This window comes from Ciconia boyciana, chromosome 3, assembly GCF_034638445.1.
Source record: "Ciconia boyciana chromosome 3, ASM3463844v1, whole genome shotgun sequence".
NCBI lineage: Eukaryota > Metazoa > Chordata > Aves > Ciconiiformes > Ciconiidae > Ciconia > Ciconia boyciana.
Window position 1 is genome coordinate 3298276 of NC_132936.1, and position 16943 is coordinate 3315218.

Consider the following 16943-nt stretch of genomic DNA (forward strand, 5'->3'; position numbering starts at 1 on the left):
CAAGCCTGGGACTGAAATGCTGCTCGTTACCCTCTTTTGTTTAACTTCTCTGATCAGCAGCATCAATGCAGGTTTTTATTCTCAACTTTTTAAGTTCAGAAACGACCAGCAGAGCAGAACTGCTAGTAGCCCTACGGGATATACACGTATCGGTAAATGAAATATGCGTGGGCTTATTCCTTGTACCTGATGGCATATACGTACAGCTTGTACTACAGCCTGATACTGAGCTCTTCCACTTATACTCCCTAAACAAGGATTTTATCCAGCCTGCCTATGGGAAATGGTCTATGGCCCTGCTAGCCCCCAAACTGCCTGGGCATTGCTTGGCAGAGTGCAGGTTTGGGGAGGCTACAGTGACGCCAGGGGCTTTGGTAGAGATCAAGTAGCATGAATAATTATAGACCAGCGCTTTAGCGGATGCCCTGCCCCTCTAGTTATTAGCACAGGCAGTGGCACTGCTGTACGTGAGCAATGTGTCTCCTTTTGTACCCAGAGTGTGGCCTCCGACCATCTTACGAGTCTTTTCTGGACACTGGCAAGAGGATCACAGCAGGGAGTTACGCCAAGGCTGGGGAGTTCCCGTGGCATGTGAGCATCCAGAGCCACGGGAAACATATCTGCGGAGGCACCATGATCAGCGCGTTGTGGATTTTAACTGCAGCCCATTGCTTTGCAGAAGAGGTGTGAGTACTTGGGGGACGTGAGGACAGCCCCGGCACAATGGGTTCGTAACATCGCTCCTTGTGGGTGTGCAATATGTGTGTCCTTGGGGTCAAGTGCAACATATACGTGACTGAGCCAGAAAGAGAGCCCTGAAAAAAGGAATTGTCTCCTTTGAGGAAAACAGGCCCATTTTTGATCAGAGGTAGTGTTACAACAGAAACGTGCAGAAATCTGCATAACCAGGAGATACAGAAGGGGAATATTTTGAAGGATGGTCTGAGCAGCCTTGTATAAATGCCCGTGATGCTGTTCTGATGGCCCCAGGAATTTCCTGTATGTCTACACATGTTGCGGTACCTTGTAAAAAGAGGTGTATTCCATTCCAGCTTGTTCTAATCCCAAAATTACCTTTGCTTTCATATAGCAAACACCTTTACCTCATGGAGAGTCTGATTTTGAAACAGCAGTTTCTGGATAAATCAACCCCATGCAATGCCCAGTGGCAGAGTCCAGCCCTTTGTGAGCGCCCTCCAAAATTCGCCAGGTCCGAGAGCCAAGACTGCTCGGTGACAAATGACCTGTGGCATCACAGCCTGGAGCAGCTGGCTGGGGGCAGCGCGGTCCAGAGCAGCCAGCCCAGGGCACAGCGATCCCGAAGATCCAGCCCACTCCATCTGTTCGTTAGCGACTGGGCTATTTATAACTTGGTTGCATTCATGTTCTACCTCTGCGCCTCTCTCCCCTGAAAATTAGCTTTGCTAGAAGTGAGGGTAGATTTCTGTGATGTTTATAGCTAATGTGCCTCTGCAATTTGCTGAGCACCACCCTACCCTGCTCAGGGGGAGGAGGCACCAACCTTCATAACACAAAGCCTTCGTGTTTGCTTATGTCTACCCTGCTTCTGTTTTGTTTATAAGGCCACCAGATCTCACTGTTGTAGTGGGGGGAACTGACCTCAGCCTCCCGCTGGAAGAACATAAGCCAGACAGCTTGATCCTCCACGAAAACTTTGACAGAATGAGCATGGAAAATGATATTGCTCTGATCCTGCTCAGCTCTCCCATTGAGTTCAGCAATGAGAAAATCCCCATCTGCTTGCCCTTCATATATGACATCAATACGTGGCAACACTGTTGGGTTGCTGGGTGGGGAGCCACAAGTGCAGGTGAGATGCTGTCAGGAGATGTATTTGCTAACAGAGGCTGGTTTTTATCCATTTAAAATAGATGTTCTCTCCCAGGAGGGGTTACCCACACTAACTTCCACTCCCTACCTCCCTGGTAAACACATCCAGACCCTCGCAGCCCCTCTACATCCACCAATTCTCTGTTCAGTGCAAGAACTAGTCACCTACTGACCCGCAGAGCAAAGTCCCTGGTACTCTGAGCACGTATGTTCAAGCTGAAACCTTAGAGCCCACCTTTGCTCTGCAGGAACTCAACCTCTAGCTTGCCTTTTTTGGCACCCAAAGTAAGACAAGCTCCACCCTGGTGGGCAAGTTAGGCTGGGTCTAATGCAGTCTGGAATAAGGGAAGTGGAGGTCTAGGGTTGTCTTTGGCTTAATGCCTCCATGAACCAGGTCGATTCAATGGTACTGGCTACCCCTCTTCTTCACTCATGTAGAACAGCAGATTTCTATTGCTAATTGCTCTCATTTAAGCCCTCATGAAAGTAGCTCCAGCTTGTGACCCAAAATGTCTATCCTGAACAAATGTCACTAAACGGCTAATGAGTGATTTCATTATTGGAAAGAGGTAATCGGGATGGAGTGGGCAGGGTGGTGCCTTGGCGCTTTAAACAGTCCTTCCTAGGATGTAGTAAGTGAATGTCCCATTTAATCCTTGCTATTCTGCTCTGTAGGGTTTCTGTCTCCTCTCTGAAACTCTGCATTTTCCTTCTTAGGCTTCATTTGCCTCACGTAACAGTAATACACAACACAACACTGTGTTATAGTTGTGAAACTCTCCCATTTCACCAAGGTAACGTCCTCTTAGAAACAGAAAAGCAGGGGGCTGCTGCAGAGTCACTCTGCAGCTTGGCAGGATTTCTCTTTAGCTAGTCTCTTTGCAAAAAGCATGGCGTGGCTCCGGAGATTGGCCTCATGCTGCTGTGTGGGCTCAGTTGACATCGCCTCTGCTCTCCAAATTGCACCCTGCGGGAGGTCAATGCACTCAGCCTTGGCACATATCCCTTCTGTCTGGGAGATGTTTCAGAAGAAAAACAGCAGAAGCTGAGTTTGGTGAGAGGGATGTGCGATGGTGCGATACGAGCCATACCAGAAAGTATGAGGCATTGCTCCTTGGTGGGGGAAAAAATGGGTCATTTCTCATCTCTGTCAGCATTCTGTAGGTGGACATCTCTCAACTGCCACCTCAGGTGGCATCAGCCTGTCTCTCCTTCGAATGTGAGCCAGCAGTGTGCCCAGGTGGCCAAGAAGGCCAATGGCATCCTGGCTTGTATCAGAAATAGTGTGGCCAGCAGGACTGGGGCAGTGATTGTCCTCCTGTACTCGGCACTGGTGAGGCCGCACCTCGAATGCTGTGTTCAGTGTTGGGCCCCTCACTACAAGAGAGACATTGAGGGGCTGGAGCGTGTCCAGAGAAGGGCAACGGAGCTGGGGAAGGGTCTGGAGCACAAGGCTGATGGGGAGCAGCTGAGGGACCTGGGGTTGTTGAGCCTGGAGAAGAGGAGGCTCAGGGGAGACCTTCTCGCTCTCTACGGCTACCTGAAAGGAGGTTGTAGAGAGGTGGGGGTCGGTCTCTTCTCCCAGGTAACAAGCGATAGGACAAAGGAAGCGGCCTCAAGTTGCTCCAGGGGAGGTTTAAATTGGATATTAGGAAAAGTGTCTTCACTGAAAGGGTTGTCAAGCATTGGAAGAGGCTGCCCAGGGAAGTGGTGGAGTCACCATCCCTGGGGGTATTTAAAAGATGTGTAGATGTGGTGCTTAGGGACATGGCTTAGTGGTGGACTTGGCAGTGCTACGTTAACAGTTGGACTTGATGATCTTAAAGGTCTTTTCCAACCTGAATGATTCTATGAGTCTGTGATTCTCTGACTGCAGTCAATTAGACCTCAAGTGGAGCCACCTCCTTGGAGATGCCTACATCAAAGCATTTTAATCTGTGGATGCTTCCATGGAGCGGCCCCATCTTAGCTGGGAAAAGATGGGGGCACATCTTACCTGACAACTTTCTACCTTTTAGGTCTTACCTTTGAGTCCCACCTTCCCGAAGGTGCAGGGAGGATTTAGCTCAGTGAAATATGGAAGAAGGAATGAGTTTCTGGAAATCTGTAGGTCTCCTCCCTGGCAGCAGCATCCTCCAAAAGTCACTTTTATCCTTCAGACTCAGGTTCAGTTTGAAGAGAAACATGGGTTAAATGAGTGGTTTTTCCAAGTAGTTCTGAATATTTTCAGTCTTTTTGTCACTTGCTGGTGCCTTCTGCCATTTCTTGTTTTTTCCATCTTGAGGGAAGAATAAAGCAGTTATTTCTATTGTGTACTGCCATCCTGAGAGCCACCTTGTGAAAGATACAGCTGGTCCTCTGGGTGAGGCACGGCCTCACAGCCCCCCATGAAAGCATGGGGGTAACAAGATCATCTGTTCTGGGGAAAGCTCAGTGGACTTTGCTCTTCAGGGCTTCCACAGGACGCCATGAAGAGTCCCTCAAACTGAGTTCCCCAGAAACGTGAGAAACCCGAGGTGTGCAGTGCAGCTCATCTCAGGTCATCACCAAGACCGACAGGATAAGCCATCTCTTTGGGGTCTTCCAGCTGTACTGCATCCCAGAGTTCACCTTGAAAATGATTTTTTAAAATCCTATTTAGCAAGCCTCCACTCCCCAGGATTTCAGCTTTGCCCATTAACACCTCACCCCTCTCTACCTACCTACCCACCTCCTAGGCTGGCATAAAGTCAAGAGCACAAACTTATCTTTGCTAACATTTGGACAGCCCCTGTAAGCCCTCATGACCCCAAGACTATACAGTTGTGCCCTGAGACCCTCTTGCCCTGAGATGCCTTACAAATTCAGCTGGGAGTAGTCCCAAGGGCTAGCCTCCAACTGTGGTTTCACCCTTACAAGTCTGTGCTGTTCTGCAGGGTTTGTTAATCGTTCTCTTCTCACTTGCTGGTTAGCAGTTGCGGTGCCAGCATCCCACGTGCTGCAGAAAGCGCGGATGAAGCTCATCAGCAGGGAGCAGTGCTTGGAGCGGATCCCACAGCTAGTGGAGAACGTGCTGTGTGCTGAGCTGGAGAGAGGAGAAAGAGGTGCCTGCCAGGTAAAGTAAACAGGCTTCCGGACGGCCACGCTGCCTACGGGGCACAAAGACATTGGAGGAGAAGCTCCTTTGCTTCAGGAATGAACATCAATCCTTCCCATGGCTTCCTGGGGTTGCTAAAGCTTCTCTGCAGGAGGCCAGGACAGGATGCCCAGGGGCCAAGGAACTATCTGCAAAGGCATACTGACCTGGGTAGCGGGGATGCAGGACTCTTGGGGTTGGAAAGCAGTGGTGGTGCTGGAAATGAAACACCTTGTTGAGCCAACGGGCCTCTCCTCACACTCTCCCCCTGCCCCGATTCCCTCCCTGCAGAGAGAGAAATAGGAGCTTTGCAAGAGAAACCGTGAGCTGGAAGGAGGGCAAGGGAAAAGGGTGGTTCCCAGCAAGTCCCCTTGGATGGGAGACAGTTTTGGATGGTTCTGGGCAGAGGAATTTGGACTTTTATCTCACAGCAATTTAAAAACCCGGTGTCTGCTGTGGCCAAGCTGTGCAGTGGTGGGAGCGATGGGACGAGAGGTCTCGTGTCTCTTCGGAGAGGGCTCAGCACAGCATGGGCTGTGTCCTCCTCCTGCCTAGTGTTCCCTCAGCCCTGGGCTGGGCAGTACTGCTCTATTGCCACATTAAATACTGAAAGGAGACGAGGGTCAAAACAAAAGAATGGGGTGGGAAATTGACTCCAGGTATGTTTAACTTGAATATTAGAAACTTCTCAGGTGAGGTCTTGGCTCTGATACAAATGTCCTTTGATATCATGGCAGGTTGGTCTGTGGCTGCCAGAACTAGTCGCATCTTATTGCAATGAGTTAGTCATGTAGGATGATGGACTTTTGAAGCTAAATAATAGAGTTCAAGCAGTATTTGATATCAGGGACTGCTAAAGGAAGAGAGCTGACACAAACACCCAGATATGGAAAACCTCACTGAGAACTTCTGCCCTCAGAACATACTCCATCCACAGGACTGCTGTCCTGATGTCAAACAAAGTCTGAAAGCCAAAAAACACCTTTTCTTTCATAGCATCCAACCTCCAACCCCTCTGAGTGCCTGGTAAGGACTGAGCTCTCCCTGCAGCCTCTGCTTCAGGACTAAAGTCTCTGTCCTCTACTGGGCAAGGGTTTTCTTAGACATGTCCATGTATTTGAAAGGGAACAGATGGGCAGGCACATGTATGCACAGCTTTATCCTGTAGGAATCATTCATTGAGGGAACTATATCAACACCCAGGATAGGGAGAGATCCCCTGTCCTTTAGGCAAAGACAGTGGGTACAGGGACCGTGGACTGCAAAGCCATTGCTATCTGGGCCATTGCTAGCTGGGCAGCGGAGGGGAAGCTTTGCTTTGCAAAATTATTTTTTGATTAGCCAGAGAGCATCTGTCTCTGAAACCATTCATCTAGTGACTTTCACCTCCATTAAATTCAATCAAAAATTTTAAAAAGAAAACTGCCACAGGATAACATTAACATGATTAAAGAATGCACTTCCCAGCCGAGCCTTAAGTTCTGCGACTGAATTATGCTGGTGAAACAGCAAGAGCACTTGTACCCAGCAAAATGAATCTCCTGTATTCAGAAAGCTGATGAGGGTGCTATTTTGATCTACAATAATGTTAGAGTCGTCTGAGAAATGAACTAGAAATACGAGCTTTCCAAGCAGTGGAAGTACACAACGATCGCATGTGTGATAATGCTCATAACCCAGCAACTTCCCACTTTTAGTGGAAGCTTGACCAGGCAGAAATGTCTTGCAACCTTGCAAATAACGAGAGCAAGACAAAACCATATCCTAGGCTAGAAGTGGAGCTCGTCAGGAGAGGTGACATGGCTTTTCATCAGGATTTGCTAATTTGCTGGAGGGGAAGCATTTTGCTGATAGATGGTTTGCTGGGAAGCACTGAGTAAAGTCAGGGCACATGTTGGCCTTGCTAGGCTGGTTCAGAAATCTGGTGGCTTGCCTGTAGTAGGCTGCCTGGTAATGAACTGGGAGGCCAGGTCCAAACCTGATGCTTGCTCTGCAGCATGGACCACTGGACACTCAATTCATCTGCCCCGGGCAGATAGTGAGGTACACTGTAGACAGTGCAATCTATCGAACTACTCTTTTCCATGAAGATTTTGGGGTCTGTGTCAAATGACAATGAGCCCAGAGCTCAAAATACCTTTACGAAGTCAGCACTGTCAAGGAGGTAGAGCAGCCCCGGGCACGGTTTTGGTCTGTGCCAACCAGCTGTCTCCTGGATGATTTCCAGACACAGCTCAAGATTTTGCATGGGTCAGGAGCAACCCACAATAATCACTTTGGATCCTGGCACCCCAGTTTAGAGGCCAGGAAGGAGTAGCAGCACAGGCAAGGCAGAGACCCCTGGTCAGGGAACAAACCCTGCAGATGCTGAGCTTGCTGGTGTAGATGTGGTCACAGTAAACCTGAAAGCCATGCACTGCACAGATGCATGATCTTTCTGGACATGAAGTAGATAACAGCCTTATGTTAACCTTTCCTGAGCTTTGCTGAGAATCAGGATACATTTGTTAGTGTCCAGAGCCAGGCTAAGATGGGCAGGTTGCATCTAGACCCAAGGCTGTAAGTCCACATGATCCTCATCTGGATCCAAAGGATTACCATCCTAAGTCTTTGCACTGTGTGCCATTTGTGTGCTAGATTTTCCCCGTTGCAGCAAGCTGTTTTAAGAGTAACTAAAGCCACACAGATATCTTCACCGAGGCATCATGTAGAAGGTTTATCCTACTGACCGCTGCCTTAATGCGCCATGTGGCAACAGGACATGGATGGAAAGGCTCAGACGTTTCACCAGCTGCCATCGTACTAGTACCAGCCATGACTAATTTGAGGATCACTGACAACATTGCTATAACTCAAGGAGTTTAAATAGCAGAGTTCCCGAGTATTTGTACTTTTAAAAAAAAATCCATTCACTTAAAAAGAAAAATCTGTTGTATACCAATTCCCTAGCGGTTCTGCAGACAAATATATAGATTGACTGTGAATTAACACTAACAGGATCTGTAATTGACTTATAGTTCTATTTAGTCATAAACATTAGCATTAATGGATGTTCATGGGGTACAAGTGCTAAAGAACAGACACTAGAGATCGCCTATGTGTTATTTTTTTGTGTGCTACATTTCTTCCATGACCCCATGAACCACAATTGATGTCTAATTCCTTGCTTTCTTAAGCATCTTTTGTTAGGCTCTGATGCAATGGTAACTTGAACAATAATTAGAGTATAAGGGACTCACAAAGCAAATGCCTCTTCAGTATCTTGCCTATCCAGACAAAATTCAGTAAATGGCCCAATTATATTTCAGAGAGTTTCTGCAAAGGAGGTCTGTGGGGGTAGCTCAGCGCTGTGGTGATTAGGACAGCGTGTGTTCAGCTAGAAGTCACAGTTCACGTACAGTTCAGGCCAGCAGGAGATGAAGGGGGGCCCAGGCCCCTGACATTCAGGGAAAGGAATCACTGTGTGACCACAAACAAGCGGTGCTATGGTTCCAGCTCAGCTTCACCATGCCCTACACCATCCCTCAGTGCAGGGCTGATCTGTGTCACGGGCTGAAGGTATCTACCCCCTTCCACCGACTGTAGCAGGAGGTGATCTTCGCCATCTCTGATAAACATCTGAAATGATGCTAGGATGCATCTAGGGCTCTGGGTTTTAATTTCTTTAGTTCTGTGAAAAAGGCAGAGAAGGACCTCTTTCCTTCACCTGTAATATGTCCTGCCCACACATACTGTCAGCAGTTTGGAAAGGGCAAATGCCCTTTACAGCATCTGGGATGCTCAGGGCTCTCACCACCCATAGCTATAGCGATAGCAGTAGTTGTTGTACAACTCTGGGTGGGATTTATCCGGCCAGATACAAATGTCTTTTCTATAGCCATCTGCTTCTAGCGAATCATCTTTCCATCAATAGGGAGAAAAAAAGCTCTTCTGACATGTAATTCATTGAGACTGTTTTAACCATCTATTTTAAAATGAGATAAATCCCCATACAAGTGCTTATTGCTCCCCATTAACTAAAAGCAAGTCCAAGGTGTCTAGCTCACAGGGAGACACATGGCTCTAAGGCAGGACAGTTGCCTACATCTAAGTTTCCAGTGCTATTTTAGATATCCCACGATATCCCCCTGGCATCCCACTGCCCCTGTCTCAAACCATGCCCCAGTGCCAGTAATGTGACTGCAATGGGAGCTTGGCACTTGCACTGGAAACACCAAGGAGAGGTGACCAGCCTGGAGCTGAACTCACCCCTCGCACCCTCACTTCATCTGTGCGCAAGAATACTAAACCTGTGCAGAAGTGACAAAAGCTCTTGCATCCTTTTGCTGGTGCTAACATGGCTCCAAAACTGCAAAGGAAGACTTGCGAAGTAGAATTTTTTAAAGAAAAAGTCTGCAAATGAAAATTTGGTCCATATAGGTAAATTATCACAGATGCAGGGGTCACAGGGAAGCGTGGTCAGTCCCTCAGGCTGTTCAAAATATCTGAACAGAGGTGGATAGATGATGGTCCGATTGCAGTCTGTAGGGATGGAGAGTATCTGTATGAGGTCTGAGGTTATAGGCCCTTCTGCCCATCAGACAAAGGCGTCCTGGGGGCCAGGCGTCAAAGCTAACCACATTTCAGTTCAAAGTTATTCCTAACTATACAAAATTACTTTACTATTGTACCTTGCTTTAATATTGAAGAGAGTGATCCACTCTCCATCCTCGTGGTGGAGTCTCCATCACTGAACTATTGCTAACATGATGGAGTGGGTTTTTTCCCTAAGGGACAGATTGGTTTAAGTAGGAAGGTGTCCTGGGAAGCCCTGGAACAAAGCAGTAGAAAGGCGTTTCTACATTTGCAGTCTCTTAAATTTGCTTCTGAAGGGTGCTTTGATGTGCAGCTCATAAAAATTAGAACGCTTTCCTGTGTCCCATGGTTTTATAGAGCTTTCATCATTTGATCATTTTATGATATGGGCAGACAAGTGAACACATTCGGGCTGTGGTGGCTTAATTCTTTCATCTGTCAAAAACATTCCTTCCTGTTGCAAGGACCTGGGATGTTGATGATGTCGCATGCCTCTTCTGCTTCTTCCTCTGGGTTGTAGCTTTTGGTCCCTCAAACTGAAGCTCTTTGGTTTGCAGCAAGGGGGTCCAGCGTCACTTTGCGTGCCTGGTGAGTGAAGCTGTGGGGAGCAGAACATCTCTGGATCCAGCTGAACACAAAAACCTACTTTGTGCTTGCCCTAGGAGTGGGGGAATGGGTGTGATGACTCAGAGGAGCCGCTTCTCATTCAATTACAGTGAGTCAACGCGGCTTTAAGGGAAAGTCATGACTCACAGGCAGATTTTAATTCTTTGAAGGAGTCGACAAGCATGTGGCAGAGGGTGATCCAGCTGATATAACATGCTGAGATTTCCAAAACTCTTTTAATGAGATTTCTCACCAAAGGCTCATGCAGAAACTGAACTGTCATGAAGTAGAAGGGCTTCGGTTTGAAGGCAGGATTTGGTGGGAGAAAGGGCTCACAAGGGGAGGTGTGTTGGCATCTGTGCAAGGAATTGTGATGTTCAAGGAGGGCGAATGCTGAGGCAACCACGTTGACCGAAGCCACAGCATTATTCAGTGGTCAAAATTAAAACTGACTCTGCAGAGGTGCAGCAGGATCTCATTAGTCTGGGTGACTGGAAGTTAAAACAGCAGATGCAGTTCACTGTTGATAAAGGAAAAGTAATGAATATAGGGAGAAGGAACTGCAGCTGTACGCATGCAATAATAGGCTCTAAATTAGCTATTACCATGTAAGAAGATCGTTGAGTAACTGTGGATAGTCCTTCACAAACCTCAGCACGAGGCTCTGTGGAGGTCAAAAAGGCAATGAGAGCATTATGAATTATTAGGAAAGGAATAGGTAGCAAAGCAAATGTATGTTATGCCAGGGCACTAATCTTGGGAGCCTATGTCTTGTGTGCTGTGTGCCATTCCCATCCACCCCATCTGAGAAAGGAGTAGTAGTTTTAGAAAAGGACAAGAGTAGAGTAGGAAGGATGAACAGGGACACGGCATGGCTTCTGGCAGAAAGGGGAATAACAGAGCAGGACTCTCAGACTTGTAAAAGAGATGTCTGATGGGAATAAGACACAGATTTCTAAAGTCATGAGCAGCGAGGAGAGGACAGTCAAGAGCTGTCCTCTTGTCCCTACTGTTCAAAACGCATGAAGGAGGGGGTGTCAGATGGCCATATCAGGCAGCAGATTTAAAACAAAGAAAAGGAAGTGTTTTTTCATCTAACAGATAATTAAACTATGGAAGTCACTGACCAGGATGTTGTGGGTATTTATCCTAAGGGATAAATGGATTCAAAAAGCAATTAGATAACTTCCTGGATGAAGATCTCTCTAAGGCTATTAATGACTGTGATGTAAATACAACTCTGCAAATACTTGCCCTGTTTCTCATTCTCCTTCCCTGAGCACTTGCTACAGATGACTGTCAGAGACAGGAGTCTGGGCCACATGGGTCTTTGGCCAGATGCATTATAACTGCCTTTAAGTCTGTGCCACCATAGTTACTAATGGACCCTGCTGACATCTATGTGGACGGAGCAGAGTGGTCTTGTTCTCCCATTTTCCAGCAAGGGGATGGAGGGACAGAGTAGCTGAAGGCTCTCACCTGAGATCTCAAAGGGATCCCATGAAAGGAGTCCAGGTGCCCTGTGTTACCTGGTTCATTTTCGATACCTGCATGTGAAAAATGGCCATAGCCTCCTTCCTTCCACTTTTCTCTAAAGGCAGCTTGTTCACGGTGAAATAACTGAAGAAATCGTCTGTTTGCAAAAGCCTTTACTTCCTGCAGCCAGGTCAGCTCTAATGGCAAGTGCTGTTATTCACATGCTGATTCTCTCCAATTTACACAGAGCTTACCAACATGAAAATGAAACCGGCAATGACTTGCGAGGATTGTGTATCCACCTAATGAGTATCAGATGGGTTGTTCTCCCTCCCCCAGAGCTTCTCCCACCTAAGAAGATTTATGTGGCTGAACGTGTTTGTTCAGATCCATTACCATGTTGCAGACATGAATACAAATACGAAAGGGAGAAGATTACACTCTTGATCCAAAGCCCACTAAAGTCAGAAGAAAAGCTCCTGATGTTCACAAAAAGGCTTTGGCCACAGTGAAAAGGATGAAACTTTTGATCAGCTTCAGGGAACAAAGTGCCTTGTTAGTCAGTGACAGATTTTATACAAGCCAGAACTATTTATTGGGGAATATATCATTGCTCTCACCTCTCCTAATGGGAGGATTAACATGCAGTTGTGGAAGGCATGAATTCAGCACTGGATCTGGTTTGTGTGGTTGCTTTTTACTCATCTTCTAGTTGACAAGAAACATGCAACAGAAGCAAAGATGCTATTTTTAGGTTTTTTGCTGTCCAGAATCTCAGCACTCAGACTGAAGAGCAGGAGCAGGTATCTGGTGTGTGTTGCTGACCAGAAGTGTTTCACCACCAGGATACAGGAGGCTGAAAGCTGAAAGCAGCATTTAATAAGTTCTTCGATCTTCAGTCGTTAACCTGAGCATTCATTAAATTAGTGCTACTGGAAACATCACAGAGCTGAAATAATTGTACCAGTGCTCAAAACTTGCTCCTCCCACACCCTCTCCGACACAAGGATGGAAAACCTTCGGCCAATGTTTTTGAGAGCTTAAGGTGGATACAGAGATATTCAGAAGTGTCCAAGAACTAGGTTTATTTTCTCTATCTTTAGCCCTATAAAACCCAGGCTACTGATTCATCTGGGCTACTGCTATAATTATGTAAGCGAGATTATCACATGGAGAGGATGATTTAGCCCACTTTGTGATAAAATTGTCAAGTTAAATAGCTGAAGTTAAGAGAAATGGCATGTTAGAAGTTGCACCCATGAAGCAAACCAGCTCAGCCCATGTGGAAAGGGATCTGAAGCAGAATTTGGGTCTCAGGGTTTGTGGATTAGACAAATGGATTTGCAGCTGCTGCCTGGGTTTTCACAGCATTGCCTAACTCCCTCTCTGCCTAGGTTTTAAATTTCTTTCCGCAGCTCACAGTCCCCCAAGCCCTGCAGACAGCTCTCCCTTTCCTGGCCGACCAGGCAGAGAACAAAACGAACATGGTTAAAGAGGCAAACAGGGAAAAGCAGATCTGATTTGAAAGGAAACCCACGTGATCTGTAGTTTGAATAGGGATTCCTGGCTCTGCCATTGCCTCGTGCAAATCGCATCCCTTTTCTGCTGTGGTTTTCTCAGCTATGAAATACGATAAGACTTTTCCCCCCAAGGATAGTCACAAGGTATCAGGAATTAACTGGTATTTAAGAGCCCTGGGAGAAAGGTCCTTTGCAAGTGTGAACAGCCTCCAAATTGAACGCTCTGAAACTGATCCGCCCCGATGATGTGCAGGGGCTCTACCAATGCTAAAAATCTCCTGTACTGGGAAAAGCCAGCACGATGCATCCCGACATATCACCGATGAGGGACCGTCAGCCGTTGCTGCGTCACTGGCTTGCGAACGGCTCCCACTCTCTCGACTTCATTTATTATCTTTGTGTAGGAGGCTTGAAGTGCCTTCCTTTCGCTACCAGGATAATACATTTGGCCTGTTCCTGCCCTGAGGGAATTAGCAGTAAAATTCCCAGTAATTTAATTGTGCGTACAGCCTAGATGTTCATTCATTCAAACAGGATGCCATCGCCAAGGACACTGATAACGCAGGGATCCAAGGTCACTGCAAGGTCACTTGTGCGATTCACGCAAATTCTTGGCTGAAACAAGGTTGGGAAATGTCTTTAGATCCTGCGTCTGAAGAGGGTCCAGCAGCACTGGCTGAGATGCAGACACGTAGCTACAGTAACACCATTTCAGTGCAAACAGTATTGAATTTACAGTTGGACTCAATGATCTTAAAGGTCTTTTCCAACCTAAATGATTCTGTGATTCTATGAATGCTGAAGCAACGTTTTCCCTGTATTTATCTTCATTTTCACTCTTGTATGCATGTTGAACCAAAAAGAAAAATAGAAAAAAATTTTAAAAAGATAAAAATATTATGGTTCTGGACCCTGCATCTAATGATTTGAGTAGGAATTCTGCCATAAACTTTAGCCGGTGCTGATGAGTTGCACAGGGGACTACAGCCACTTCCTTACTTATTAATTAATGTGTATTAGCTGAGGGTAGCTGCTGGTGGAGGGGGGTTCATACATTAATGACAAAGACATTTCTCAAAGTAGTGTACAAGGAGGGAAGGACAACATTTCCCAGGAAAGCTGGCTGTCTCAGGAAATGGGTTCATACCGAATTTCTTATTTACCACACGAAGTACTGGAGATAGGGCAGAAAAAAGATTCAAACCCCCTGTGGAAGGAAACTGTCTTATTTAGAGCAGGGGCTGCACAGCAGTTAAGATGTACATAACCGTCAGAAAAGTGCTGTACCTGGCTGGGTGGATTTTGTGCTGGCATCTCTTCTCCCTTGGGTTGTGTTCAGAGATTGCACACAGAGGTCAAGCGGGAAACTAGGTGTGCTCCTGGTGTTCAAGCTACAGCAGCCAACAGGAGGACATTCCTCTTTGCAGGGTGTCTGCAGCGTGCATTTGAAGGCTTACACACACACTGGGTGAGTGATGGTTGCCCTTGCAGTAGCAGGCAAGTTTTCAGTAAAATTACTGTGGTTGCAAGAAGGACTTGTCAGGATTAGTGTTCATCTCTTGTCCAGTTTCTGGATGCTAGCCCCCAAAATTAGCAGTGGCAGGTACCTGGCACCTACATGCCTCAGTTTTGCAGAGAAGTCAAGGACTGAATGAGCAGTCACAGCAAATGTCCCTTTTCACTCTCAGATATTGTCTCTTGGTGACAGGATTCAGTTATCCTTCTGGGGCCACGGGAGCGTGTGGAAAAGGCTGAGAAGGACAGGGCAATGCACTGAGCCAGAGCTTGTGACTGATCTCCTCCTCTTACCTTCTGTATCTATTTATTCTGCAGGGATCTCAGGGCTGAGCTGTGAAATTTGGAGTCCAAAATTTCCTTGTTCCCCCAAATCCTCACGAACTCAGGACAGAGCTTGATTTTCCCAGTCAGTCTCTGGGATGCAGCTGCTATGAGTCCCGAGGTTTGATCCTGCTGTAACATCCTCCTTATGCCGTAGGTGGACAGCGGGGGACCTCTGGTTTGCAGCTACTGGAACACCATGAAGTGGTTTCAGGTCGGCATCGTCAGCTGGGGAGAAGATTGTGCAGAAAAGCCAAACCATGAGATCTTAATGTCTGTTTACAGCTACCGTGGCTGGATTGAGACTGAGACAGCCATAAGGGGGAAACCTTTCTTCATTGAAGGCATGGATAACCTTGCAAATGCCAGGGTGGTTCCTTCCAGGGCTCAGACACAGCTGGTATTTCTTGAGTATTGTCTCCCTTTATTTATCTCCTTAATAGCAATTAGATTACTCTAGAGAATATTTTTCAACACATAATAAAAGTCAGAACTACTGTCTCATTCTTCTTTTGCTGCTGACCCATATAATGTCTCAGGTCAACCCGCTCCGTCTCACTAGTGTGGACACAGATGCCAAAATGAGATGCCACAGTGAGACAGGGGAGCAATGAAGAGGACGTAGAGATGAAATGAGAGAGCCAGGACACAGACAAGAGAGGCTATAATCCTCTGAAAAACACAGATTTTCCACGCTGGTGGGTCACATCAGGCGCAGTTATTTGCTAAGCTCAGATGCAAAGTCAAGATGTGGCATCTGAAGCAGCTGATCTCCTTGGAAGGCTGAAGTCCTAAGAAAGGTCTTAGCTTACCCAGTTGCATATTAGCTTAACTGTTGGTAGGACAGCTCTGGGTTAATGTATCTTACAGCTAATTATTAGCTGGACTAATGTATCTTCTATCTTTTAGCTGGCCCAAGCTAAGAGCATCTTCAGAGACCACAGCAGCTGCTCAGGTGACATGTCAAGCTCCTGGGACATGACTACATATCAAATTCAATATCTCCGTAAGCTAGAAAAAGGGCAAGAAATCTTTTGGCCACTGTTGGAAGGTGTAGCGTCGTATAACTAATCAATCTTATTTACCTGGATTGCAAATGCTGGGTTTTGGTTGTTAAAGGCAATAGAGAAAAATCTGGCTGGCTGAAGAGAACTGTTTCTGAGCTATCCATAAAATGTGGTCTACAGAAGTCCCTTGGCTTGGTAATTAGCCAAAATTAAGCCCTTGCAAGTAAATGATAAATCAAAAGCAAATAGCATTTTTTTTAATCTGTTAGAGGCCTATTACATGCATGGCTGAGAGGTCCACATCCCAGTCTGAGATGGGACTGAGCTGCTACTTCATGCAACGCATGGTCCTTCATTGCTTCTCCAGCAACAAAAGTGCATTGCAAAATGTGTTCTGGTCTTCACAAGGAGGTTGCTTTTCTTGGAAGTGATGGGGACGGAGGCAAGCAGCAAGGTCTCCTTCATGTCCCACCTTTGCAACGGCATAAAAGCACCTGTAATTTGCAGCAATGATAAAACTCAGTGAATGTGCAATGGGACAGAACCTCACAAATTGGTTTTAATTACCTTGATATTTTCTGGCTAGCTGGTGGAGAAGCCTTGTAAACGAGAATTAATTAATCTACCTTAAGCTAATGCAAACCCATCTTGGCATAAAAGTCAGACTTTATTTTCTGTGTTATCTGAGCAGAAAATAATGCTTAATTATTATTAGTTCTGAGTAATGCTTATGAAAATTGCTCCACATTAATTTCACATGGCTGACTGGCTAATGGATGCATAAGGGTCTTGTAACCCTTTGCAAAAAGACTAATAAAAGCTAAAAACAAGGGGAATATATTACTTTAGCAGCTATTAGTAGTAGACAGTGTCTGCTGGCATTAATACCTATATTTATTTTCCTTTCTATTAATAATATATCAAGAGATTCTAGAAGCTGTGGCAGTGGCTGGA

General features: G+C 46.3%; 1 protein-coding gene across 1 annotated transcript; it reads left to right on the forward strand.

Moving 5' to 3' along the window:
• The first annotated feature begins 16 nt into the window (after nucleotides 1-16).
• PRSS55 (serine protease 55) lies at nucleotides 17-15442 on the forward strand. The gene is made up of 5 exons (XM_072858367.1): nucleotides 17-71; nucleotides 497-686; nucleotides 1584-1831; nucleotides 4803-4945; nucleotides 15140-15442. Exons 1-5 carry the CDS (start codon nucleotides 17-19, stop codon nucleotides 15440-15442), a joined length of 939 nt encoding a protein of 312 aa, XP_072714468.1.
• The last annotated feature ends 1501 nt before the right edge of the window (nucleotides 15443-16943 follow it).

Bases quoted from the DNA above. Each gene is read 5' to 3' on its own strand.
- PRSS55 (XM_072858367.1), top strand. From the start codon at position 17: ATGCTGCTCGTTACCCTCTTTTGTTTAACTTCTCTGATCAGCAGCATC. The intron at 1,832-4,802 runs GTGAGATGCTGT...CTTGCTGGTTAG, and splicing joins GTGGGGAGCCACAAGTGCAG to CAGTTGCGGTGCCAGCATCC. The intron at 4,946-15,139 runs GTAAAGTAAACA...CTTATGCCGTAG, and splicing joins GAGAAAGAGGTGCCTGCCAG to GTGGACAGCGGGGGACCTCT.